At 38.3% G+C, this 27,715-nt stretch overlaps 1 protein-coding gene across 2 annotated transcripts; it reads left to right on the top strand.

Moving 5' to 3' along the window:
• The first annotated feature begins 1,747 nt into the window (after positions 1 to 1,747).
• LOC123760398 (trimeric intracellular cation channel type 1B.1) lies at positions 1,748 to 25,350 on the top strand. Of its 2 annotated transcripts, none has more exons than XR_006773154.2 (8): positions 1,748 to 2,058; positions 12,008 to 12,164; positions 13,916 to 14,011; positions 14,463 to 14,551; positions 17,288 to 17,375; positions 18,003 to 18,123; positions 19,624 to 19,862; positions 23,546 to 25,350. XR_006773154.2 is itself a non-coding variant. In XM_045746065.2 (8 exons), exons 1-8 carry the CDS (start codon positions 1,938 to 1,940, stop codon positions 23,548 to 23,550), a joined length of 834 nt encoding a protein of 277 aa, XP_045602021.1. In that variant the 5' UTR covers positions 1,790 to 1,937; the 3' UTR covers positions 23,551 to 23,684. The 2 variants fall into 2 exon arrangements, 1 of the variants encoding a protein (XP_045602021.1); XM_045746065.2 differs by having other exon boundaries at positions 1,790 to 2,058; positions 19,624 to 19,780; positions 23,546 to 23,684.
• Positions 25,351 to 27,715: the final 2,365 nt, after the last annotated feature.

The following is a 27,715-nucleotide window of genomic DNA, read 5'->3' as shown; positions in this document are numbered from 1 at the left end:
TGCTTTTTATCTAGTTTAAACCTCGGACGCAGGTTCGAATCCTCGTCAGTCCTTGTGGATTTGTTCAAGAGTTTCCTTAACCCTGATGCCCCTGTTACCTAGCAGTAAATAGGTACCTGAGAGTTAGACAGCTGAAACGGGCTGCTTCCTGGGGATGTGTACTCACCTATTTATGCTTGCGGGGGTTGAGCTCTGGCTCTTTGGTCAGTGTGTGTGTGTGTGTGTGCTCACCTATTTGTGCTTGCGGGGGTTGAGCTTTGCCTCTTTGGTCCCGCCTCTCAACTGTCAATCAACTGGTTTACAGATTCCTGAGCCTACTGGGCTCTATCATATCTACATTTAAAACTGTGTATGGAGTCAACCTCCACCACATCGCTGCCTAATGCATTCCACCTGTTAACTACTCTGACACTGAAAAAGTTCTTTCTAACGTTCCTGTGGCTCATTTGGGTACTCAGTTTCCACCTGTGTCCCCCTTGTTCACGTACCACTAGTGTTGAATAGTTTATCCATTATCTACCCTGTCAATTCCCGTGAGGATTTTGTAGGTAGTGATCATGTCTCCCCTCACTCTTCTGTCTTCCAGTGTCGTAAGGCGCATTTCCTGCAGCCTTTCCTCGTAACTCATGCCTCTTAGTTCTGGGACTAGTCTAGTGGCATACCTCTGAACTTTTTCCAGCTTCGTGTGTGTGTGTGTAGGGGAAAAAAATAGTACTTTTTTTTTTTACTGATATATACAAGAGTTATTACATTCTTGTACAGCCACTAGTGCGCGTAGCGTTTCGGGCAAGTCCTTGCAAGCCTATTGTCCCCGGAATACAATCCCCGCAAAGAATCGTTTTTACAACCAGGTACCCATTTTGCTGTTGGGTTAAACAGAGGCTACAGTTAAGGATTTGCACCCAGTAAATCCTTCCCGGCCGGGATACGAACCCAGGACAAAGAGCTCACGGAACGCCAGGCAAGCGTCTTACCACTACGCTAACTATGAGTTAGTAACAGTTGATTGATTGGCAATTAAGAGGCAGGCTGAAAGAGCAGAGCTCAATCCCCGCAAGCACAACTTGGTGAATACGTCCGGCTTCCAGTTCCCGTCGAGGCCTCTAAATTTAGAGTGTGGCCCTCAGGTAAACCCAAGTAAATTCAGGTAAATATGACATGTGGGTAATCAAGCAGCAACATTAAAAGATAAAGTTAAATTAAAACGCAACATGTACAAAAAAAAGTTAAGAGGTTGGAGGTATAAAGAGCTAAACCTCACTATAACCACTATTAGGAAAGTCGCCAGGTACCTATCAAAAAAAATAATAGTACCCTACCATATATGAACGAAGCTGAAACAGCTAAAAACGAAAAAAATAATATTAATTTTGTATTGTTATCACATATCTTCACATATATATATATATTTATATTTACAGGAAGACAATTAAACACATAACGTACTTATTTAGAGTATTATTATTATTATTATTTGTATATATTGTGCTATACGGACGAGTGACAGCCTCCGTTTATTTCCGTCGTCTGCTGGTGGCGGCGCTCCTCCCTGCCACATCTCGCCAATTGCTTAACCAAACCTTCCTCAAGTCCCCCTAACTCTTAACACAACCCCCCAGCGGACACTAGAGGCCACGATGACAACCTCAGACGACGATTCCCACACGGGATTAGGATGTAAATAAAGTTAGAATAAAGAGATTGAGTAGGAGAGAGGAAGAAGAGGTGACATTGATCCCCCCCCCCCATCACACCCCCCACACAGGGAGGTGGTTGGAGTGCCAGGCACCCTCACCACACACAGAGAGGCACTCGGCGGTGCCTGCCTTGTGTACACCTTTCTCTCACCTCGGGCAGTCCGCCTCTCTCTCTCTCACCTCCCCGTGGGTGTCCAGTGCTCTAGTGTGCCGCTTCACCAGACGTGAGGAGCCATCACCATGGATCCCGAAGCCTTCCTGGAGATGGCCAACCAGGTCACCAAACTCAAGATGTATCCTTACTTCGATATCGCTCACTGCACCCTCTGCTGCCTCTACGTCAGGGAGGACCTTGGCACCGGTGAGGGAGCCCAGCCTGTACCATGGGGGAGAAAACTTTGGCATTAGCCATGAGCCCCTCAGTAACCTTCTGTTACCTGAGTTTACCTAAGAGCCATTTAATTCTAGTGGCCTCGACGAGGATAGGAATCCGGCGGGTTGTCGAAGGTCCCTCGCTTCATTTGCCTTGATGATCTTTGTCCAACTGTACTTTAAAAGTTAACAGAGTTTGGACATTTTATATTAATATTATAACCAGTACCTGGCCTCAGACCTGACCTTCCCAACATAGCATAGTTACACACTATTCTTGGACCGTACTGTACACTTTCTTTTTTTCTATTTATATCTGTTTACAATGCTTTGTTCATGATTCTCTCCTAATAATTCTCTTAATGTTCAACACTAACTGTGCAATTGATATCTTATCATAACATCTTTGGACATTATTGTTATCCTTCCTGCAGATAAGAGATAATTTTTTATTTCTTATTTTTTATTTATTTATATATACAAGAGTTCTTACATTCTTGTATAACCACTAGCATGCATAGCATTTTGGGCAAAGTTGTCAATCCTAATTTTCCCTGGAATACGACCCGCCAAATCATTTAACAACCAGGTACCCATCTTACTATTGGGTAAACAGAGGCTACAGTTAAAGATTGATGCCCAGTAAATCCTTCCCGGCCAGGATACGAAACCAGGACAAAGCGTTCGCAAAATGCCAGGCTTACCACTACGCCACGGGAACCGCTTAACACTTTTTTGTTAATCCAGTGCCTCGCCCACATTTTGTTCAGCCATCATCTAATCTTATTTGCGACCCACCCCCATCTGAGTTAACTGGGCATCCGAATTAGCCAAATTTTTACCCAGGAAATCCCAAAATGAACATTCAGAATTTTTTGTACCACAACCAGCATACATTTAATTTGTTGCTAAGACAATGGCACATTTCCTTTCACCTATTTCCTCTTCTTCTAGCAGTGAGTAGGTACTCAGGAGTCAGCTTGTTGTGGGCTTGCATCCTGGGCAGGGTCAGGAATTCGGCCTTGGGGGGGGGGGGGAACCTCGATAAAAGCCAACGTGTATGAATGCACTCTGGGTTCCTGTCCCCCCCTGTCACAATGAATCATCATAAATTCAAAGTATTATTACATGTAATTTATATTTCCATTTTATGCACTAAACATAAAATGACTTCGTTAGGGGAGAATCGTGATATTCAGTGTGTACGGTATGCAGATAATTAATTGACAATAACAAATTTCAACTTTGATGGAGTTCGTCAGCTTGCTTAATGAAGAGCTTCTTATGTTTGCGTTTCCTTATATCAGAGACGGTACTTGCAACAATACCAAAATCCTTTGTGATACAGCATAGTGGCCTTTTACACAGAGTTCAATCACATGTAGCATATTTTAAATAGATAGTGTAACTTGCTTCATCTTATCACCTCCATGTTAATTGCTGCTGCTACTAGACATTGTCTTAGCAACAAATTATCCAAGTTTCTATTAAAGCAAAATAGTTAGGGAAAGAAAATCTTTTGGTAATGGATCAGCACTATGTACAGTCACACAGTGGGAGAGAACAGGACTTGGCAGGTTGACTGGGTCAGGATGGGGTCCATTTGGGACACGATACATAGGCCTCCATGTGAACAAAAATCCCCCGTTTTAACTAGGAAATACACTTTACAGCCTGGTCATGCAATTTTTGACAATCATTTAATTATTTTTATAATATTAGATATTATAATTTTTTTTATTAATGCAGTCTTTTATTGTACTGTAATTCGTGCCATGAGCATAAGTCACCACATTTCGTTCAGTAACCCAAAGTACTATTCGATTTGAATAGTGAAGCACTCACATTGAAGTTTATTGAGGTTTCTTCTTCCGTATGTTCTGTTAACCCAAATCCCCATTCAGGTTAAGAGGCTCAAAAAAAAAAGTTGAAGTTTGAAGGTGAATTTATCCGGATTACTCGAAGATTCGGGTCACTAAAATCCAAATTACTGAGCTCTTACAGTAATGTCATCCTTTTCTCTAGGGTGTTTAATCATTGCATGCGTCTGTTCATTTGCTCATTCATAGGTTTAGTATTATAGTTCATCTGTTTTGACCATAAGAACTGTCTAAAGAACTGTAAAATATGATCAATTTGTATTTGGTGTAGGGCTTGTATACCTTAGAATTGTGTCTAAAATTGTAATCATAGTTCGGTGTGTATTTTACAACACTTTTGGGAATCTTGGGCAAATAGTAATAGTAAATCTTCTTATGAATTTAAAGGATATACGTTCTGTAATGAAAAAGTGCTCTAATTCTAGTTAGGGAAAAAATAAGTCATACATGCTCTAGAAAGCTTCTTTAGAGTTAGAAATTGTGAACCGGTATTACAAAATTGACTGTCTATGCAATATACAGTAGTTGACATTCAATATAATGAAAAAGACAAAGAATATATATAAATATATATAATGTATTGTAATGCAGAGTGAGAAAATTGGCAATTTCATAAATGAAGAACATAGGTGGTATTGTTAGGCTATAAAAAAATTCATTATTATGAATTATTATTATGAATCATTGCATGCGTCTGTTCATTTGCTCATTCATAGGTTTAGTATTATAGTGTATTATAGTGTATATTTTAGTGTAAAGAGTCATTAAACAATAATTGTTATTTAATGATTTGTTCAAGATTTGGGTTATGTCAGTGATTAATGTTGGATGAATAATTTAAATTTATTAATGGGGAATTATGAGTCAATCTAGGGGGGTGAGAGGGGGGGGGGCTGACAAATTAATGAACAAGAGGACAGATTTTAAGGAAAGGTGGGGAAGGGAATTATCACTTCCACTGGTCTCATATAATCAGGATATACAGTAAACCAGTATAATTAAAGGAAGCTATTTTGTTTCTGTATTAATTTTTTTTTCTTTTAAGTGAAAATATGTGCCACTTACTCTCTTCCTGTAGTAGGCAATCAAAAATGGCTAAGTGGATTATATGTGCATATCCTAGAGTTGAACTGTTCTGCTGGCAAGGCTAATAGGTTGCCTTGATGAGAATGTTGCTGCTAGAAGGCATCTGGTTGCTGTTGCTGCATTACCTTTCTAATTAACAAAGTGGTGGTGCATACATATTTATTTTCCGTGTCTTCTGCTGTGTGTGTACACCTGCCATGGTTGTGTGTGCCTGTGTGCATTCATCAGATCAGGAATGGTAGGAAAGTTACACAAATTAAAAGATAAATAAATCTTATGCTTGGGAAGGTGGTAGTGTTGCAGGTGATTCCACAAGAAGCTCTAGTGGCGAGGTGCCAGGAATTTTGGGATACTTGCACAATTACAGTCTAGTGCTCCTGTGGCTCACCTGTCTTCATAGTCAGCTGTGTGTATGACTGTAACTTACAGCTGTTTGCATAGCTTGAAATGTTTACCTGTCTTATTTCTTTTGTTTGGCAGAGAGGGGTGGGTGGAGGAGATTTCATATACAGTATTGTTTATTCAGTTTCTTTGTTAGTTTGTTTACTGTATTTTGGTATGTGTATTTTCTGAAGAAAATGCTACATAGCCTTCCTGGCTTGGTGCCTTCTTTGATAATTACTTACAGTACTTACTTTCTGAAGAAAAACTATGGAATATCTACATTAAAACAGTTTAAATTACTTGTCATCTTAATTTTGGAGGTCTTTCTAAATGAGCTCAGGCTTTCGGAGATATTTCTAAATGAGCTCAGGCTATCGGAGATCTTTCTAAATGAGCTCAGGCTTTCAGAGATATTTCTAAATGAGCTCAGGCTTTCAGAGATACTGTATTTCTAATTGAGCTCAGGCTATCGAAGATCTTTGTAAATGAGCTCAGGCTTTCGGAGATCTTTCTAAATGAGCTCAGGCTTTCGGAGATCTTTCTAAATGAGCTCAGGCTTTTCGAGATCATTCTAAATAAGCCCAAGCTTTGTACATGTGCAAAGTGTGAGATGGTTTCTTCATAAAAACCCAATAAACTTAAAAAATTAAAGACATTGCGTGTAAATAGTCATTGAGATCCTTGAAGTTTTTGATAAATAAAATAGTATCTATGAGTTGTATTCAAATTTAAAAGTACAGTAATTAAAAATATCTAATACAGTACAGTATTACAGAATTATTTCTCTCACTATCAATTAATTATTATATATGTACCTTTTAATAATATTTTTTGTAATAAATTGAAGCAGTTAATCACAATGAAAAGTAAAATTTGGTTTGCATATTGTTTACAAGTTTTGTTGTTGATTGGGCACATTTCCTTTCACCTGATGCACCTGTTCACCTATCGGTAAATAGGTACCCCGGGAGTTGGGCAACTGTTGTGGGTTGCATCCTGGTAAGGTCAGTAGTTCAGTTCAATCTAGGAAGACCTCAATACAGTCCTAAATACAGGCCTTTCTGTCTCCAACAACAGGATTTATTATAAAAGTTGTTTTTTTATCATCTCGGTACTTTTAAACGGTTTCATAGCTTGCAAAGTATAGCTGTTATTGAAGTTGATCAATGTGTAGTCTATGCAATACTAGTCATGTTCCATTCAGTACTGTATATTGAAATAGCTTTGTCATATTGCCATTGAAGCTGATCATTTTTGGACCAAATCATTGTACATTGCATATATGCAATACTGTACCTTCATTGTACACTGGCATATTGCTAGCCCATTGAAATTTAGTGTTATGTGGGTTTAGTAGTGTTAGATGTTGATGAAAATGTTATTACATAATTAGTTCAATTATTCATCACTGTGTCCTATTCATGAATTAATAAACAGTACTGTAATTACCTAAGCATTGTTACTGGATGATAGATATGCTTGTGGTGTCCTGTCTTTCCAGCATTCTTTGTCACATAACACTTTGAAACTACTGATGGTTTTGACCTCCACAACTTTCTCACTTGTTCCAGCTGTCTACCACTCTGTTTGCAAAAGAAAACTTTCTAATATTTTGTGGCACCTTTGTTTCCTTAGCGTGAATCTATGACCTCTTGTTCTTGAAGTTGCTGGTTTCATTAATTTCTCTGTCACTGTGGTCAATTCCCGTTATTATTTTGTAAGTGGTGGTCACGTCACCTCTTTGTCTTTTATCTTCTAGCTTGGCAATATTTAATGCCTCACGTCTCTTTTTCATAACTCTTATTTATCAGTTCAGGAAAGCATTTTGTAGCATGCCTTTGCACCTTTTCCAGTTTACTGATGTGCTTCTTGAGATATGGGCACCATACAACTGCTGCATATTCAAGTTTTGGTCTCACTTAAGTCATGAGCAGTTTCTTCAGTATGTCACCATACATGTAATTAAAAGCAATCTTAAATAGAGTATAGTTTGTGCTCCGCAGGACGTAATTCTTCTGTATGTGTGCGCACATTGGCAGCCACTGGGTGGCAAAAAAATATCATTTAACACTTTCGCTCACCCCGCGCGCCACCCCTCGACAGGGCGATATGGGCCCCAGCGTGTCACGGAAGCGCGCGTTAATTCCGAAAAGCGTATACTCTCTTCAACTTTGTCACCTCAATTCTCCTTCTACGAGATTAAATTTGGTATCATTGTGTTCGCAATAAAATTCTCTACAGCACTAAATGCATATAAACTCCAAAAGCCCGGCTAATTACCCACAGCAAACAGAGAAAGTGCGAACGAGTTACCCGGGAGCGCGCAAACGGGATAAAATGTTTTCACTATTTTCACTCTGGTCACCTCAATTTTTGTCCTAGGTCTTTCATTTTGGTCTCAATGGGTTCGTAATAAAATTCTCTAGAGGAACATTAGCATATAAAAAAAAAAACCTGGTCACGCTCCAACCGCCGACGAGTTGAAGACGGGCCACGCGTTAGCCGTGAGTGAGTGCTCAGAGGCCTTCCTGCTACACTCCCAATTCCCACCCTTTTCAAGCCTTTCTTTCGCAATTTTCTTCCTGGAAGGGCCTTGTTCATGATTACTATCCATCGTGGAGTAAGCGTAGATAGTTTCTAAAGCCGCAGTAAGAAATATAGCCACGGGAAATAGCCGAAATGTTCACACGTTTGAGATGCGAGGGGAGGCGACATTGGTCACAACAGTGGAGCAAAGACAATGGGCCCACGGCGTGTGCCAAGCCGCCTGAGGGCCACGAGGCTCAACAAAGAAAATGGGAAGACATCGGCGCACATTTTAAAACCAGTCCCAAAAAAATCGGATAAAAACCTGATTTTTGGCAAATTTTTAAAGTGGATGACGCAATGCTGCGTCATCCCCGGCATTACCGCCAGTAAACGGATGACGCAATACTGCGTCATCCCCGAGCGAAAGTGTTAAGAAACTAATATTTCAATAATAACTGACTATATGCAGCCCATTCTCTTGATTTGCTACAATGTAGAAAATATAAAGTCTTAACCTAACCAAAAATTTAAGAACCTAAGCAACCCATCTAATCTTACCCTATCACTGCATAGAAAACGTGGATATTTGTGAGCAGCTACATTTCATTGTACAGTACCATGTAATTTCTACGTTGGGGAAGGGGGACCATAATGTACAAAATGAGACGTTCGGTACTAGTTGAGAGGATGGGTTGTTCTATGAAGAGTGATTGCTGCAAATATTAAACAGACTCGCAGTATAGTCGGTGATTATATAGCTTTGATCGATGGCACTAGCCAATAACAACAGACGATGTGAGGCACATGCCAACAGCCAGTCTCGATGCGAGTTGGCCAGTTGCGTAAATGGTTTGAGGACCATAACTGTTCTCATTTTTTAGGATAAGAGGAAAAAATTTCTTTGTTGAAACTCATTTTAGCACCCAGATGAGGATGAGGTTAAAACTGAGGAAAATGAGGAGGAGGAAGAGGGAGAAGGGGTCACCTTTCTTCTCGTAATGTTAATCATCCCTCATTTTCCTCAGTTTTCAGCCTCACTACCACCTGGGCCCCTTGCCATTTTTCTGCCTTTCTCTTCCTCACTTCTATCTCACTCGCCTCTTTCATGCCCCCTCATCCCTTCCTCTTCTATCTCCTCTTCCAGCACTTAGCATGAATGTGTCAGTACCATGTTTTAAGTTTGAACACCCGTGGATTATATTGTTTCTTATCTGCTCTGTTCTTTTTTCATCTAAGCTGGGAGTAATACACAATGCTATTTAATTATTATGAAATTTGCACATAGCTATACTGTATGTATTTTCTGTTGAATTTGTTGGTAAAAATGTTGGAATATTTTTTAGTAGAATCATAACCGAATACCTAGTGTAAAATGCTTATCAGCCGTAAGCAAAGTGTATGTAGTTTTCTGAAATATCGTATTTTGCAGTAGGGAGTAAGAGGTTTTGTAGGTCATCTTTGTGTAGCAGGGAAATGGAGAGAGAAGGTCTCAGAGATATATATAGAATTGTTTGTCTTGGTATTTTTCTCCAGGTTGCCTTTTTTATTACGCTGTCTTGGCTTTAGATAAGTGCACTTTCAAAAGGTGTCCATTTTATTGTTCATATTGTGCTGGTACAGTACAGTATGGTACAGCTCTGTTTTCAGCATCATAGTTTTTGTTTATAATTGATTTGTTTTAAACATAACCTGATATGAAAAGTGAGACAGTCTGACATGTGAGGAGTGTTGTCTATTGTAGGAAAGGTGGGAGATGTGGTGTATAGTTGTGAGGGAGAAGGTTTGGCGAGTATCGCAGCATTTTGGTGAGCAAGTGTGTCTCCTCACCTCCTCGGCTATATTTACCCCTCACACGAGACACACTGGGTGCCACCTTGTCAAGTTTCAGTTCTCACCTCTGTAAATATTTAATTAATATTAATATATACATTTCTAATTCCTGGATATGTTTGAAACTGCACATTCAAATGCTTGTAAAAATACTGTTTATAGTAATATTAATTTAAAGGCTTTCAGTTTTTGAATTTTGCCAATTTTTTACATGGATTTCAGGAAATGCCAAATACCCAGTATTTATTTTGCAAGGAAAGTTATTATTAAAAATGTTTTTAAATCCCAAGATCAATGTATGATAATTGTTTATAAAAGTTCATATGGTATTGTTATTGTACAGGCATAGGCTACCCCTATTTAGTATAAGGGCTGCATTCCTGGAAATGAGTGCATTAACTGTTGACATTCAGATTTGGTAAACTATAAGTTGTATCAATAGCATATCCTCCATAGCATTGCATGCTCAGCATTTTGTCACTAATGACCAACATATTAGTAGCCCATTGGGTGAACCCGGGAGCAATAATGTAAAAGTAAACATGATTATATAAATACATTGTGTATTTTGTGACATAAATAATAATTAAAAACAAAAACCCATTAAGTACATAAGGTTAAATAGTACGGAGATGAGTGCGTGGCACTACCCTGAACATGGAGAACTTGGCAGAGTTGGGAGACAAGGTGGGAGTTAATGGTGGCAGGATTAGCCAGGTTGTGGCACATGCTCCTCGAAGAAGGCATAACGTCAGTTACATTACCTGAAGTCTTCTCTCGCTGAACATCTTTTTGTAGCTGGTCATGTCGAGGACGATTCTCATCATTGCAGTGTTGTAGAACACTGCCTATTTTCAGAGATTAAAGCCGAGCCATTTATTATGATTTTGTTGCCCTCAGTTAAAATTTGTTTCAATTTATTTTTTTATTTTTAGCTACACCATCAATAGAATCATCATTGCCATCATTAGAATGCAGCTGTTCCAGCTCTTATCAGTTCTTAGTTGGGAAGACTGGTCTGTCAAAGAGTGAAGTAGCTCCTGCACAACATCACTATCAACCTTGTCCATACCTAGATGGTTAGCAAGCTTAAACAATGTCATGATGAGCCATCACTGTTTTGTCTTCAAATACCCTGACGTGACACTGGCTTTGGCTATAGTTTCACTTAGTTACTGCTCATATACTTGGAAGGCACTTCCTCCTGGGCTGCACTGATGTTCCTTATATGCAGTATATATATATTTGTGAACTCACCTAGTTATACTTGCCTAGTTTTGCCAGCAGGGGTTTGGTCCTGCCTCTTGACTGTCAATCAACTGTGTAAAGATTCTGGAGCCTATTGGGGTCTATCAGATCTACATTTGAAACTGTATATGAAGTCTGCCTCCACCACATCACTGCCTAATGAATGAATGAATGTGTGTGAAATTACCTAATTGTAGTTACATGATAAGAGCTAAACTCGTGGTGTCCTGTCTTCCCAACATTGTTTGTCGTATAACACTTTGAAACTACTGACGGTTTTGGCCTCCACCACCACCTCACTTAGCCTGTTCTAACCGTCTACCGCTGTGTTTGCAAAAGAAAATTTCTAATGTTTTTTCGGTACTTCTGTTTCCTTAGCTTGAAACCATGTCCTCTTGATCGTGATGTTGCTTGTTTCAGCCTTCTTGTCAATTTGGTTGATTCCTGTTAAAATTTTGTATGTGGTGATCATATTGCCTCTTTTTCTTTTATCTTCTAGTTCAGGTATGTTTAATGTCTGTAGTTTCTCCTCGTAACTCTTGTTTTTTAATTCCGTAAGCCATTTTGTAGCATGCCGCTGCACCTTTTCCAGTTTCTTTATGTGTCTCTTGAGATTTGGGCACCATACAACTGCTTCATATTCCAGTTTTGGTCTCACAAAGGTCATGAACAGTTTCTTCAGTATTTCACCATCCATATACGTAATTAAAAGCAAATTAAAAGCACACACACACACAAAAGTGTGTGTGTGTGTGTATATATGTATATATATAAAATTATCAGATTTAATATTTTAAGTGTTATTTAATATACCATAGTGTACCACACATTCCAATATTCTGTGTGGCTGTTACGTGAAGGGTAAACAAACTTGATATAGCCAGAGCTAAGGTATGGGGAAACCTTGTCAAGGACACAAGTATTAGTTCCCAGGAATAATGAATACAAAAACCAGTTTACTCTTAATTGGCTATTTTTCAGGTTCTCTTCCTTTCTCCCGCAAACACCCCCTGGCAAACTGGCTGTCCTGCATGATCACCATCTTCGCGGGCGGCCTACTGGCAAACTTCTTGCTCGGGGAACCTATCCTCGGTGCTCTGAAGAACAACCAGCAACTCCTCCTGGCCACAGCTGTTTGGTGAGTAGATAATCTGCAGAGGAAGAGAAATGAAAATAGGACCGAAGGCTGAACTTCTTTTGGAGATTTTTTGTCACACAACTTACAAGTTATTGTTAATCATATAATGGAAAGGGCCAGGAAAAGAATTTTGGTGTTTCATAGACCTTTAATGCAAGATCTTGGAAAAGAACTTAATGACAAAGGCTGTGCAGTTGAAATAATGAATCAGGAATCGGAAACATTTCTAAATTAAACCAGGCCTTAAATGGAGAGGAATCATGGCCTTAAATGAAAAAGTGGCTTAAAGGGTAGTCTGTATTTTACCAGTAACAAGGCCAATTATATTTTTCCTGATATAAATTTATTTAGTGGGGGGATTGCAATACTGTTTACTCAGATTAATCACTGATTAATTGAAGCTTCAACATTCAAGCAAGCTTGGTATCTCGCCTATTTAACCCCTGTTTAAACTGATAACCCTAGGTGTGCAAGAATAAAAGGAACTCCATTATTAAACCAACTTGAAAATGGTCTAGGACAGACTGGAACGTTGTCACTACCTTTATTTCAGATGTGTGGGTTAGGTGTCTTAAGTTTCAGCCATGTTATTGTGACTGTCTGCGTTTAGCGTGATTGGCTGCTTGCCTTGTATTGGCAAGCAGCCACTGCTATCACTTTTAGTAATTGTAATTGCACAAAGTCCAAAATCTTGCAAATATGCTTGTTCAAATCTGACTTAAAAGTTCAGAAAATAATGGGGCTATCTCTGTGGCACAATTAACCTTGCACTCCCAGGATTATAGTTGATGGAGATGGGGGGGGATTGGGTTAGAAACCCATTTTCCAAAATTTCTTTTGACTATAGGGAAAAATTACCTCAGATCTTGGCTCCACATATGTTCAGACCCAAGAAGGCAAAGACAGAATTATATGGTTGTATGGAATGTGAGAGGAATATATCAAGAATAAAAGCAGTTGGAAGTGGTGAAAGTTTTTAACCTTGTCTGTGACACCAAGTTTGCAGCTTTACCCCAACAGAGGGTTGATAAGCAATAAAACAATATTTTGAGAATCAAGTTTGTATTACATGTCTAGTAAGTGGAAAATAATTTGTTTTCAGCTATGCTCTCAACATATAAATGATAATGCTGAAAAAAATAGCATGCATTATTACTAATACATATTTTAAACACAAGGATATACAGTACATAAATATAAATAGTACTGGATAAATTATGAAATTGCACAAAGGAATATAATTGTTCATGCTGAGAGAGGTAATCTTGTGTGATACGAGAACAGAGAGGAATACAGTATCTGGAGGTGTGTCGGATCAACTGTTGGTATTGTGTTAGATAAGATTAAGTGATGAAAGGGTGAGAGTACCTGTCAAGGCTCCAAGAATACGGGGAAACATAATTAAAATGCTGCAAACAAATGGATGAAAAGGTTAAACAAAGGGAATTTTAATAGTTAAATATACAATATTAACACCAAATAAAATGCATAATAGTGGATATGAATTTAAGAAAGCTTAGATTCAGAAGCAACATCAGTGAATTCTGGAAGCAGAGTTTTTGCATTGACTCTCGTGCAGCATTTTGCTTTAATGTTCAATCAAACTTGTGAATACAGTACGTAAGAACTTGGATATCTTAATTTTTTGAGCTCTGAAGTTCGTCATAATTAAGAGTTGCGCTTAATAGATGAAGGTTTATAAGCACTTGGATTTTCATAGTTCATTGTTAAAACAGAATTTATTCCTACAGGTATGTCATTTTTTACTCTCCCTTTGATGTGGGCTACAAAATTGCCAAGTTTCTCCCAGTTAAGGTTCTGCTATCTGCCATGAAGGAGGTGTATAGGTTAGTATATGAGTGTATGTGAATGTGTGTGTGTGTGTGTGTGTATGCATGCAACTTAATGCACACCTGCATGTGTGAGTACTCTCCATGTAGGGGTGCTCACATGTGCAGAAGTGGGACCCAAAAAACTTGAGCTCTCAGGTTTTACATCTCGGCATTCAGTTAACTTGTGTATACATTCCTAATCTTATTGGTTTCTCCAAAATCTGCATTTGAAATTGTTAGAGAACTTTTTTTTACAGTTTATCCAGGTCGTATTGTAGTTAATTTGCTATTTCCCTCCAAATTAATACTCCTCATAATTTTTTTGCATCATCAGCAAACATCGAGAGGAATACCTGTACTGTACGTCTTTCCCACTGGAAGATGATTTACATTTAAGCTCTGTCAAGTCACTTGTATTGTCATTATTCTGTTTCCACCTAAGTGATTACAATGTTTTCCCTTGCAGAGTAAAGAAGATCAATGATGGCGTGGCCCATGCAGCAAAGGTGTTCCCTAATGGTTACCTCAGTATGATACTCATTGGCACCCTCAAGGGTATGTATTTGTAATGTTATAAATATTCATAAGTTATTTGTGGTAATTCCCATTTACTAGATTTTTTATGGTTTAATTTTTTCTATAATCATAGTAACAGTATGATATGTTCTTATGTAACTTTGTATTGTATTAATTTATTTATTTACTGCATTATGTACAATATATATTTTCTGGACTGGGTCTGAGTAGCTAGCTTCCTGATGCATTGACTCTGGTGCCACAGAGACGTGCACAAAACTTTCAGGTCTCTGGACTTGCACAGGCCAACTGAACACACAGACTAGAATCTGGTGTCTTCGTAGAGGTGAGGGGATCATGGGGATCCGACAGCAAACTGAAATTGTGCAAAAGTGCAAGGACAATGCAGGCTTAAAAAGAAATAATAATACTCGTCTCGAATAAAGACAGAGAAGGGAAACAAGAGAAGTGGTAGTTTTCCCAATGTCAACAAACCATGCCTGCATATCCCCAAGTACACCATCAGGAAGGCAACTTGGGTCTCTTGTGTGCTTGGTATAAAGCACATTACTGTACTATGCTGTGGAGTTAGCGTTCCTTTGGACTTCATTGTCCCACAAGAGTTGGGAAAGGTATGCTTAGTACTTTTTTCCTTGCATGTCTTCAACTAATTAATTTGCCCTAATTTTGTTTCAGGGTTGCCTTCTCCAGTGTCAGGTTAGGTTTTTATTTCCCTTACTAGAGTTAACTTCTCTGAGAGGTTTGGGTATCCTCCTTCCTGGGGCTTTTCCTCTCGAGTTACCCAGGTGCCCAGGTAGTGCTTGGGACGTAGTCTTCATGCCAGACCTGTTCCCAAGAGTTGATTAAGTTCACTGTGTACTTACTATAAAAAATTCAATATAAAAAAAAAGTCTTGAGAATGTTCATGCTAGGTTATGCTTTATTTATATGTGCATGTTAAACATTTATGGGATTCCATTTGGGGTGATGAATAAGGATTCGCTCAGTTTAATCCTAACTCCACATGCCTTTCCTTGTCTGCAGTTTAGAGGATTTGTTGTGTAGCAGTTGGCTTCATTTTCTTTGCATCTGTCACGTCCAGACGTAAATTAACAGATCATTCAGCCAATTTCCATTTAAACTGGGTGGCTTGGGTGACTCCCATTCCCATCCATGATTCTACCTATGCTGCTTGCAGATTTCTGGGATGCAAGTAAGTGTTTTTGGACTAACAGATATTCATGTTGCTGGAATCGGGGAATTTTTGATCTACAGGTGAACAATATTTGTTTGTCACTAGGTATCTATGTTGCTGCCTGTCTGTTGGAAACTTATTAAGCTGCTATTGCCCTCTGAGGATGCACAGCACTGGCTAGATCACCAAATCAGCTGAAGACTGAGATCTTCACTGGCGGTCAAGCTGAGCCTGAGCTCGAAGTTTGGGCTGCCTCCACAAACAGTTTGTGGAGGGAAACAGGGTTGCTCAAACAGGGCTCAACATGGGCTCAAACAGGGTTGCAACCTAAACACAACACACCACACACAACTGAGGATGAAAAGGACCTTGAACCCAATGGGGGAATGTTTGAGGTATAAAAGATGGCCTTCATGGTTATAAAAGACCTCTTGGCAGTCTTCCAAACTGCATAGAACAGTGTTGGCCCAGTCCCAAAATTGTTGTGCCACTGTCAGCAAAACTGGGTTTATAAAGCTACTCTCTCCTCATAGTTCCTGCTTGCTCAGTAAATGTGTATTTCACCTAGTTGTGCCTGCGGGGGTTGAGCTCTGCTCTTTCAGCCTGCCTCTTTTTTTGCATGTGTGTTTCTTTCTGTGTGTGTGTGTGTGTGTGTGTGTGTGTGTGTGTGTGTGTGTGTGTGTGTGTGTGTGTGTGTGTGTGTGTGTGTGTGTGTGTGTGTGTGTGTAGGGGAAAGAAGGGTATAGGTGAGTGGAGGATCTGTGTGGGGAGTGTGGGTATGCCAGAGAGAGTGTTGGGGTGGCATGTAAGGGCGAGTATGGGGTGGTGGCATGTAAGGGTGAGTATGGGGATGGCATGCAAGGGCGAGTATGGGTGGTGGCATGTAAGGGCGAGTATGGGAGGGGGTGGCGTGTAAGGTGTAATTTATTGAGCTGTACATGTATAGCATACAAATTGTATTACAATTCTCTAACTAGGTATGCCTTTAATCCTGTGTGGTCAGCATTACAAAAATGATCCCACGGGTTTGTTTTCTTGGTCACTCCTGACCTCTCTCGTTGTGCTCTGTTACCGTATTTCTCATTCTCATTTCTCATTCACCAAGTGAACCGTATTTCTCAGTTCTGAATTATCATTAAGTCGGTCGGTGACAGATCAAAATGTTGTTATTTTTAATGTACAGCATTTGGATTTAGTGTTCATGCACAAGAATTGTTTTGAGGGATCAGTAAGTAGAGAATGGGCTTCCTTGGTGAATGCTCATGCAAGTGACTGGCTGAGATGTGGCTTTCTTGTTTGCAGTATTTTGGTAAGGGGAGTTGCTATGGTAAATGTGAGGAGGTGTGTTTGGAAGCGTCGGGAGCATATCTCTCGTGTAGAACACTGGAATTAGACCTGAAGAGGGATAGAAAGATATGATAATTACAAATTATATAATGAGGGGTGAACATTTAAGTCATTTAAGGTACTGTAAATGATCTGTTGCAATAGATGTTTGCATTTCTTTAGATTTCTTATATATATATATTTATTTGTCTTGTTGAACAGGAAGATATAATCTTGGTATTTTTTCCTGGTAGGTAATGGTTCTGGCTTCCTGAAGATTATGGAACGGTTGATGCGTGGCGTCTGGACACCCGCGGCAGTCGAAGTTATGCAGCCTACCTTGTGAGTCCTACACTTGATTGTTATATTTTAATACGTCCGGTACATACATATGGCACACACACACATGCAGGAACATTCACACACACGCACTCAAATGTAGCATGAAAGACCAAATATTCTCATTTTTTATTGCAACATTTTTTAGTTAAATAACTTTTACAGCTCAATTACTTACTAGATTATATTACAGAAGTTACTGTTATTTTTATACGGTATTTGGTTCTATCCATTGATGTAAGCTCGACCGAATAATTGGGTTAGGTGTTGGTGGCTAGATACTGGCAACTTTACCCTACTCTCTTTTGCATTCCTTTTATTCTTAACTCGCGTAGCACATTGGTATCTGACTTGAAACATGTATGGATTTCTCCTAATGTTGTCTATCGAGTTGCATTGCCTTTGAAACAGATACCTGATGAAAACTCTGATATTAAATTTAATGTTGACTGGTCTAGGTATATTGATAATATCTCAACGGTGCTCTTATCGAGTTTGCCGCTTATTAGTGGCAGCATATGGGCTTGATATACTGTAGTAAAATATCTTTTAATCACTTATTGCCAAGTTTGTAATTGTGTAGATTTTTGTAAACTTTTTTATGTTTACATTTTGTTTTTTTTTCCACAGCCCCACCAAGGCATCCATTGCTGCTGCTCTCATCTTTGTTGTGGACAAGAAAACCGATCTCATCTCTGCTCCCCATGCTCTTGTCTATTTTGGCATTTGTATCTTCTTTGTCTACTTCAAGGTACTGTTTACTACTTACGACTAGGTATCCCAGTATGTATACTTATGGTTTTTTATCATGGCTATTTTTTTTGGCATTCATTAATTTCTTACTGCAATCCTTTTTTGTGTGAAGATCTTAAAAATGCCTTATTGTATTCATTTCAAACTTTAAATATTTCATTTTTGACTTGAAAACTGATTAATATTAAAATTGGTCATTGTAGTCAAGTAGCAAGAAAACAGTTTTCTTGGCAGTGTAATCAGATTGAGACTATTTAGAATTGGGTTTATGTCTTGCACAATGCTTCCACGCTGTACCAATGAGCGTATTGACTTGAAACTTACAGCACCTCTGTATGACTGCACAAAAGCTAGTGCATAAGATGAAGGGTGCAAGGTGGGATAACTTGGAAGGGACTAAACTGGGGACAGGAGTACCTAGTGAACAGAAAATACCGGGTCTCAGACAGAGAAGATATATCGAACAGGAGAGATGTAATATAGGTACGGAGGGAACTATCAGGGGGAAAGCGCGAAGCCATTACGACTATATGTAGCACTTGAAAGGAGGTGAGGATAAGGATTTAGGATGGGACGGGGGAAAGGAATGGTGACCAACCAATTGGATGGTCGGGGATTGAACACCGACCTGTATGAAGCGAGACCGTAACTCTACCGTCCAGCCCAGGTGGCTAGGTGTGTAGAGCGGGAGTGTGTGTGTGTGTGTGTGTGTGTGTTAGTTTTCTGTCATTTTAGTCTTTCAGACACTTAGGGTCTCAAGTAATCCAAACAATTAAAGGCAATATTATTTTCCAACTCAAATGAGCATTAATAGAAGTTGCTTAAGTTATTAAGATTTTCTAGAAATCAATATGTAAATGGTCAGGTAGCTCATGTACAGTGTAAGAAGTGGTCAAGAATAAAGTACAGTGTTTCACCATAAAGGTGGTGGTGGGACCATTATGTGCAATAGAACCATGCTCTCTTATTGCTACAAACACACACAAAAAATCACCTGAAAGAGATGATGTGGCTTCAATAATCAAGGATACTTTCAATAATAATGTAATTGTGACATGTTACATCAGGCATGAAAGAACATAAATATTCTGATATGTTTAATAATAATTATTTCAATAATAGTATCCATAATATGATGTATTAAATTTTGTATAATTAACAATCGCGTATGACAAGTATATTTCAGCGTTACTTGATGCAGCCCCATATTATCTGCAGCCGCCTCAATATCCTTCTGTATATTATCCTTTGTTTTTCTGAGCAAGTGTTGCTGTACTTTACATTATAATGCAGGGACTGTCTTGCATCGATGTGTTTTCATGTCGACTGTGCAAACACAGAGATACACAAGAGGGAGCGGGTGCATATGGCATTGTGCTTCTTATCTTAAACTTAGGTAAGTAAAAACACACTAGCACTCCTTCTCACTTTCTAATACTCTTCTTCTGTTTTTCCTCTTTTTTTTTTTATTCTACTTTCATTGGTATTTTGTTAACAGCTGTCGTCCCTTCTGCTTGGAATCCACGACCCATTTGTGCCATTCGAGAACCTGTTCTGTGCCATATTTTTGGGCGGCATCTGGGATTCACTGGCCCATACTCTTGCTGGTAGGAAGGGAGCTGCTGCGGAGAAAGGCACAGAGGCTGTTAAAAATGGTAATGGTAAAAAGAAAAATGATTAAAGCAGCAGTGTGTGGCTTGTGAGTGTTACCACTAACAGAGAGACAATTAACCTGTTGTAAGTACACCTGTGTTTTAGTTCCTTATTAATATAATGCTCTTTTTTCCATATAATTTCCACTAGGATTTGTTAACAGAATAGTAAACGTGTTTATTTAGATTATAAATCATGGTGATAAATCAACATTGATGGCAAACATTTAAAGGTTTTAAAGCAGTGATTGCATATATACGTAAATACATTATCATTACCACTGTTTTCCGCTCTCATGGGGTGGGATGGCATCAGACTGAAGAAAAGTGAGAGTAATCTGTGTAGTGAAAGAAGGTTAGAGACATTAAAAAATAATTGAATTTAAATATCACTCGTCCATTCATTTTATCATTCGCGATACAACACAGTATCCAAAGAGCTGAAGCTCAACCCCCGCAAGCACAACTAGGCGAGTACAGTTGACTGATTATCCTGACTAACTGCTACCTCTTAGTGACTAAAGCACTGAAATCTGTGACTTAAAAAAGACCATGTAATGAAATTGGGACTAGTAAGACGAACTGTGAGGAAGCTTCAGGTACTCGCCTAGTTGCATAACAGATACTCGCAGATACTCACCACGGTATCTGCATAAGAATGTTTATATTTCTTTTTCAATTCTGGTGATAATAAGTACTGTACAGTATTCTATTTCTGAAATCTTTTGCATTATTTCTTGCGAGATAGCATGTATGGGCACAATGAAATCACAAGAATGTGAAATGTATATATGAGAAATAGTGAGGACTTAAATGGGATTGAACCCAGCATGAACAGGTTAATTTAGCCAAGAAAATTATGATAACATTACCTAGCAGAAGATATTTTGCAGTCGTCGGACAACACAATCGCGCACATGTTAATTTATAATGCAAATTTACTGTTATTTATTGCTGTTTACATTAGAAAACTGTGTATTATTTATTTATCTTTATTTAGGATAAAATATTATGGATGGATTAATTAGGGTCAAGTTGCCAATTTCTGGACACGCAACACTTTCCTCTAAATGGATTAAAAATCTGCATATTAGGAATATTTGCAGTATGATTTAAAATGAGACATTGTTTTATAAAGTAACACTAGAAGAGATGCTGTATATACACTTCTTGTTGAAATTTTACCCAATAATGGTGATGTCGAGAATTGTCACAAAACAAACTTTGAACACTGGCTTTTGTCTCCAGCGGGAAAGACATCACCAACTTTTAAGTGAATGTTGGCAGTATAAGACTGTACAATATTTTATGGTGCATATTAATATTATTTTCATTTCTATACCATTAGACAGCATTCTTTAAATGACAAGCCATAATTTCTGAATGTTCAACCCGGTGGGTGTCCAGAGACTAGCAATGTGGAGGGTATCGGAGATAGATGCCAGGTATCCCAATATGCTGCAGCTTCTTTAATAACAAGATCTGATATTACAGGACATGGTAGCAGGGCATGTTGGTATACATTATTTGTGTTTTCATATTATTTGTGACACTTTTAGCTTCTGATGCGTCTCATAGACTGAGCACCCATGATCAGAGACTTTTCGTGACCTAAAGATTTCCACCAATAATTACAACTGAGCTGTGTCGTGTAAGGCCCTTTCCTGATCTCGCTTCCAATCTTCCTCCACACACCTCCATTCCACATGGTACACAATCTTTCTGTAGGAAGTATCTTCCGTAATTTCCCTTGCTTCCATCTTTGCTGTGCTATACCCCTCTATATACCCCTTGTGTTTGTTCTGCATTCAGTAGCCATATTCCCTTAACACACACATTCCACTTTCCACTTTCCAGTGGCATTCTGGTCCACTACTTAAATTTTAACAGTCTTCTCTTGAAATATTAAATATTTTTGACCTAGTATTCACCTGTACTTTCTTACCTTTAATATGTTTGACTATACTTATTGTTTCAAGTTCTGTGTGATAGTTGGTATTAAATAAGTGCATGAAAATTTAACATGATTAAGCATGAGAAATTACCCATTAATTTCTCAGTTTTTCCTTGACTATTTTCCAGTATTTTTGTATTAATTTGTATTTTTGTATTTTTGTATTAAGACAAAATTATGCCTGAAAAAAATATTGTGAACTATTTTGACTCTGTTGCTCAAAGTGCTTTTAAATATGTTGTTTTATTAAACAATAATATGTAAAGAACATTGAATAACCTTTGGGTTCCAGTGTTCGTCCTTTTGCCAAAATTTTTATCATATATTAAATGCTTGCAAAAATTTTTTTGAATTTATGTTATTGTTGAAGACTAAATATTTTGGAATTACAGAAAGTAATATGGAAAAAATGTAATTATGAACATTGGCCAGCGTTTTTTCGGGGCTGGCCTCCTCTCGGTAGCTCTTCATGTTTAAGGCGCTATCACTGTTAAGTCACTATGATTGTGCCAGGCTCCTACAACATTTTAGGGCCCATGGAGACAAGTACCTCTTCAAAATATGCCTTGTTCCTCTGCAAATGGGAGCTTGGAGTCTACTATATTTTTAGAGAAACTCACAACTGAGGGAAGCTGCCTGCTATATCGCACAGTAATTTATCAAAACTTTGATATTGAATTGAAAAACTACCAAAGAACCCACCCACTGGCAAGTACCCCAGCCAGAACTAGATGATCTGGTAGGAGGTGACCACACTTACTTTCATTGTTGAATGCATTCCAGGCATTTTTGTAGCAGTCTCAACCTTATTATGATAAGTAAACTTGGCAATCATTGTGACATCCCAGTCTCTTCATAGTCACATACTTTATAGCAATGGTTCCCAATCTTTATGGGAATGGCTCTATTTTCTAATACAGTACTCAAAAGACCCCAAGAAGGGTCACATCCCACTGGTTGGGGCCACTGCTTTATAGGATCTCTTCACTGTATGGTTCTGCTTATGTTTGCATGTTTCAGAATGGCCTTTCTCGTAGTTTCACCGAGACTATTTCCAGCGTTCCGAGTAATGTTTCGGGGTGTTGCCTTGTGCTTAAGGCTTCGTTGGAATTGTTTGTTTTCTCTAGGATGTGGCCTTTTGGATGTGTTTAGTTGAGCACACTGCGTTCTCCTGTGTTTTCCCACTGAACTTGACCTGGTGCCCATGGTGTTCTGGCTGCTAATTTTTTCTGCTGCTGGAAGTTTGGATGTGGAACTTGCTTGCTGTTGGGGTCACTTTCCAACATTCCTACTTGTGCTGACTCAGGCTTGTCAGTGGTTAAAGTAGTCTATGATCTCCAGACCATAGTATTGAGTTTAATGCAAGGTTATCAGAGGTTGCTTTGGTTGTTCAGTTGTTTTTGGCAATTCTGTGTTGACTGAGTTTACTCAGAGGGAGTTTTGTGTGTGTTGATGCATTCCTGTCTCATGTTGGGTGACTTCTCTGGGTTGTTGGTTGATCTTTGATCTCTACGTACTCGCCACCTACTTTTTGGGGAGAAACCATTCAGCGCTAGAGAAACCTGTGTGTTTGGTGTGAGTATTTGTTGCGGTGGTAAGAGAAGAGGTAGTGAAAATTGTCCTTTCAATAATTCAAATATGCATTGGCATTACTATCATTATAATTATAGTTTATGCAACTGTATAGTGTTTGGCTTTATATCACTTTCTCAATCCATTTTAAATACAGTAATTACAAAACTGATTTACTCATTACTGAATTCAATTTGCATTGGGTGAATCATTGAATAATTCATTTTTTTGTTGGTTTGCAGGATAAATTCTTCACGACTTCTAGTACTGTGATCAAGACATGCATTGGTATAGTTTGTTCTGGCTCAGGGTTTGACATCGGAGTGTGTAAATTGATGGTAACGTAATTGGGGAAAACCTATGCCACCTGTGCTAATGGCAGTGATTGTGCTTGTAGTAATGCACCTCTTGCTCAGATCTTCCCCTTTTGTACAGAAAGTTGGGTAAATTTTTATGTAATACGCTTTTTAGTTACAAAAGTGGGGATAAGTATCCAGAATATAGGTACACATCATATTTGAGGTATATACATGCTATTGGCATCAAAATAAATCCTGTCCATTTTGTATACTGTGTCGTTTTATGATCTAAATATTCACTGTTGTCTAGTACAGTGATGTAAAAAAAGGAAACCATACTTTTCAAGTAGCAGTAGCCAAAGGTTAATAAAAGAATTGTTATTATATGTTAGTAAACAATGTTCAGGAGGAAAAGGTTTACATGTGTATATCATTTTATATAACATTAAGGGAACTGCAGAGAAATACATTTTTCTGTTCAACATTAGCACCCGAGTGATGATGGTAAAATATATTTCATACAAATTTTTGTAATCCTTATCAAAACCATTTGCTTACAGTAACTAAAGCAAAAAAATCTTTGTACCAAAGTACTATAAACTTTATATATATATAGACTAGATAATATATTCTTGGTAATGAAGAATTAAAGATGTACAAAGAAATTTAAACTGAATATTAATTCACGGATTTTATAGACTTGATAAAAGCTTTTTTTTATTACATTTTAGTAATTCTTACATAAAAGTGACACAAAGGGTTGTGTTTGTGAAGTTGAAACAATTTACACTTTAGATTTTTTCTGGTATCTTAATTCCTGTTTTCAGTATCTAAAAAGTCTTCCTTCTAGATAGTCCATACTGTGACTATTTTAGCATCCAGTTTCAGTGCTCCCTCTAGTCATGTTTATATGTGCTGGTGAAGGATTATTGTTGCTGCTGCTGCTGCTCTTTGTTGGCCTGTAGTGTTAGTGAGATCATGTTCTTGCTGGCATACAGTGTTTGCAAGATCATGTTCCTATTGTAACACGTCGATGCAGCAGGTAGCTGTAACATTTAGCAGTCTTTTCTCACCACAAAATGTTTTTGGTTTGACATTACCCAGGTAAAGTTAGTTTTAACCTATGTCTCCAGTGTTAATTTCATTTTTTTGTAATAGCTGAGGTCATGCGACAGCCGGGCTGTTAAGACAAAACCAGTAAAATTGTGATACAGTTGCTCTGATAAACTGTTTTGTAAAGTAGCCAGCTGCTATATTAGATTAATATTAACCTGTGTAGCAGCCGGCTGCAGTATTAGATGTAACGTGTAATATAGCAGGTGGCGTGCTTAAATGCATACTGGAGGTTTTAACAAATTATCTCGCAGGGCATGTGGTTCTGTGAGAGAACCCGGCCATTTTTTGTAAGCATATGCTTGAGCAAGCACTTGTGGCTTTTTTTTTTTTTTTTTGAGTGGCTGACTGCTATATAGCCAATCTGATTTTGTAAAACTACATGTATCCAAAGACATCTTGAGAATTCTGTGTTCTCCAATTTTTAAATACTGTATGTGCAATAAGGATTCAAGGGACTAATGATAGTATTGCCGATATAGTCATTAAACTACAGGTACAAGTGTTCCTATAGTGTGAACTAGTATACAACAACTTCACACCACAAGGCCTGGTGGTATTTAAACTTCTGTTGTGGTGACTTAAGAGAAACTTAAAATAATAAATTTTTGCAGAAAATAAAAATGTAAGACCCTCTTTTAGTATTATTTAATAACTTATTCTCTTTGGAAGTTTCAGAGTTATCAAAATAACCATTGCTGAAAATGTAATGGTGTCGGAGAGAACTGGAAACGTATGGATCATCTGTATTAATTGCTACACTGTGAGCTGTGTTCTTCAGTAAACAATTATTTTTTGTTTTTAATTTGATATAAGTGCAAAATATAATTCTTCCCAAAGGATAAAGCTGCACCTTACAGTCAGAAATGTATTGTTCCCATTAACAGTTGTAGGGCACCATGTCCGATGTGCTGATTTTGTTGATCAGAAGTTCTGCTTCACCACTTTTCCTTTGAGTCTTGTGTGTCTAGGTAAAGTCTTCAGTGAATCTCGATTCTTTTGACATCATCAGTATGCTTTCATATTGACATCTGATTTCCAGGAACTCTTGAACATTCTATAACTGCTATTCTTCTTCTAGCCTTCTATTCTCTTCTTCTATTCTAGCCTTCTGGTCCTAGCACTTATAATAAATACTTTCTCAAGTGTAAGAAACCTTCCCTCTCCAAGTCTTTCTTAACCTTAACTTTTGTAACACTGTTTCTCTGTACAGTATTCTCAATCAAGTACATTCAAAACCTACTTCTGTGCTTGATCCTGTCTGCACGACTACTCGCTCACCCTGGCCCCTTACTAGACATCCCTCTTGCCAAAATTAGCCATGCTAATTAGGTAATCCAGAATTTACAGATCACTAATCTAGTTGTAACTATAGTAGTTTCTAGCGTCTTGTATGTCTGCTTGACTATTTTCTTAACATTTTTCCTGTTTTCCAAATGCTAATCATTAGATGGAATATACACAACTTTATATATTTTTTTTCATTTTCTCTCCTCTAGAATTGTCTTTTTCTAAATTTCTTCTCCAAATTTCCTTTTCTGTGGGGGGCCTTGTAGGCTCCAAGGAGCCTCTGGGGCTGACCCAGAAAATGGTGTTTCATTACATTCAATGCTAGTTTTTTAAATTTTTTCCTCTAGAAACCAATGTTTGGCTTTCATTCTGGACAATTATGTGGATACGCTTTAGTAGCATCATCTCAAACTTTTAAGTCTTTCTAGCACCACAAGTCAATTAATATGGGAGGATGTTGTATAATTTTCTTTACATTTTACTTTGACATACATTGCACTACCTAATGTAAATTCCTCCATAAACAGTATACTGTTTTTTTCTATCTGCTTGCTCTTGTATTGGCATCCTGAGTGATATTTAGGATTTTTTAAGTATCTCATGACACAGATGCTGCTAAATAATCGTATCAGATTGGCACTTTCTTTTGATAATAACTTATTAATTTCTTCTATTTTCTGTCACATATTGTATCCTGATTCCTCAAGTTGATTTTAAGCTTCTTTCAGATCTCTTGCTTGCACCATTAAGCTGTATTGCTAAACAGGCTCAGAACGTTTTGATAAATAATTGCTTACTGCATCTCTCCTCTCTTTCTCAAGCTTGCTATCTCTCTCTCATTATTTTATCCTGACATGAAAAGTAATAAGGATAAGTGAAGGGGAGAGAAGATTCTAGGAACAGTACAGGCTGAAAGGGTTATCTTGAGATGATTTCGGGGCTTTTAGTGTCCCCGCGGCCCGGTCCTCGACCAGGCCTCCACCCCCAGGAAGCAGCCCGTGACAGCTCACTAACACCCAGGTACCTATTTTACTGCTAGGTAACAGGGGGCATAGGGTGAAAGAAACTGCCCATTGTTTCTCGCCGGCGCCTAGGATCGAACCTGGGACCACAGGATCACAAGTCCAGTGTGCTGTCCGCTCGGCCGACTGGCTCCCGGGAGGGAGGCAGTTCCCAGAAACAGAAGGATCGACGAATACTCGATACATATATACTGCTAAACCTAGTACAGTACGGTACTTGAGAAATACAGTAAACAAGATAATGTGTGTGTCATATGTCAAATTGGCAATATCAGGGTAACATTTAAGACTCTAGACAGTCTCAGAAGACCATATACAATCCAATACTAAATACAAGCCTTTATTGTGCAATTCTGGCATACAGTCTGCTTCTAAAAGAGCGTAGAGTTAAACTAGAAAAAACAGGAGAACAAAACTTGGGACATCTGGCATGACACGGAGAAATGCTTGCCAGTTTGTGGAAGGGCTAATTAGGAGAGAGTGAGGGAATAATGTTGAAGTTAGCACAGAAAGTGTAATTGAAAGGATGGACAAAGGGACAATATTTGAAAAGAGAAATGGAAGATCCAGAAGATACTAGTGAAAGTTTGAGACACACATTAGTGTAAATTCTTACACTGAATTTATTCAGTGTAAGAGTCACAAGCAAATGGATTGGACAATGAGATGCGATCATTGGAGATGTATT

Source organism: Procambarus clarkii, chromosome 39 (genome assembly GCF_040958095.1).
Source record: "Procambarus clarkii isolate CNS0578487 chromosome 39, FALCON_Pclarkii_2.0, whole genome shotgun sequence".
NCBI classification, from domain to species: Eukaryota; Metazoa; Arthropoda; class Malacostraca; order Decapoda; family Cambaridae; genus Procambarus; species Procambarus clarkii.
This window is presented reverse-complemented; position numbering and strand designations above follow the sequence as displayed.

Bases quoted from the DNA above. Each gene is read 5' to 3' on its own strand.
- LOC123760398 (XM_045746065.2), top strand. From the start codon at position 1,938: ATGGATCCCGAAGCCTTCCTGGAGATGGCCAACCAGGTCACCAAACTC. The intron at 12,165-13,915 runs GTGAGTAGATAA...TTATTCCTACAG, and splicing joins CTCCTGGCCACAGCTGTTTG to GTATGTCATTTTTTACTCTC. The intron at 17,376-18,002 runs GTGAGTCCTACA...TTTTTTCCACAG, and splicing joins GAAGTTATGCAGCCTACCTT to CCCCACCAAGGCATCCATTG.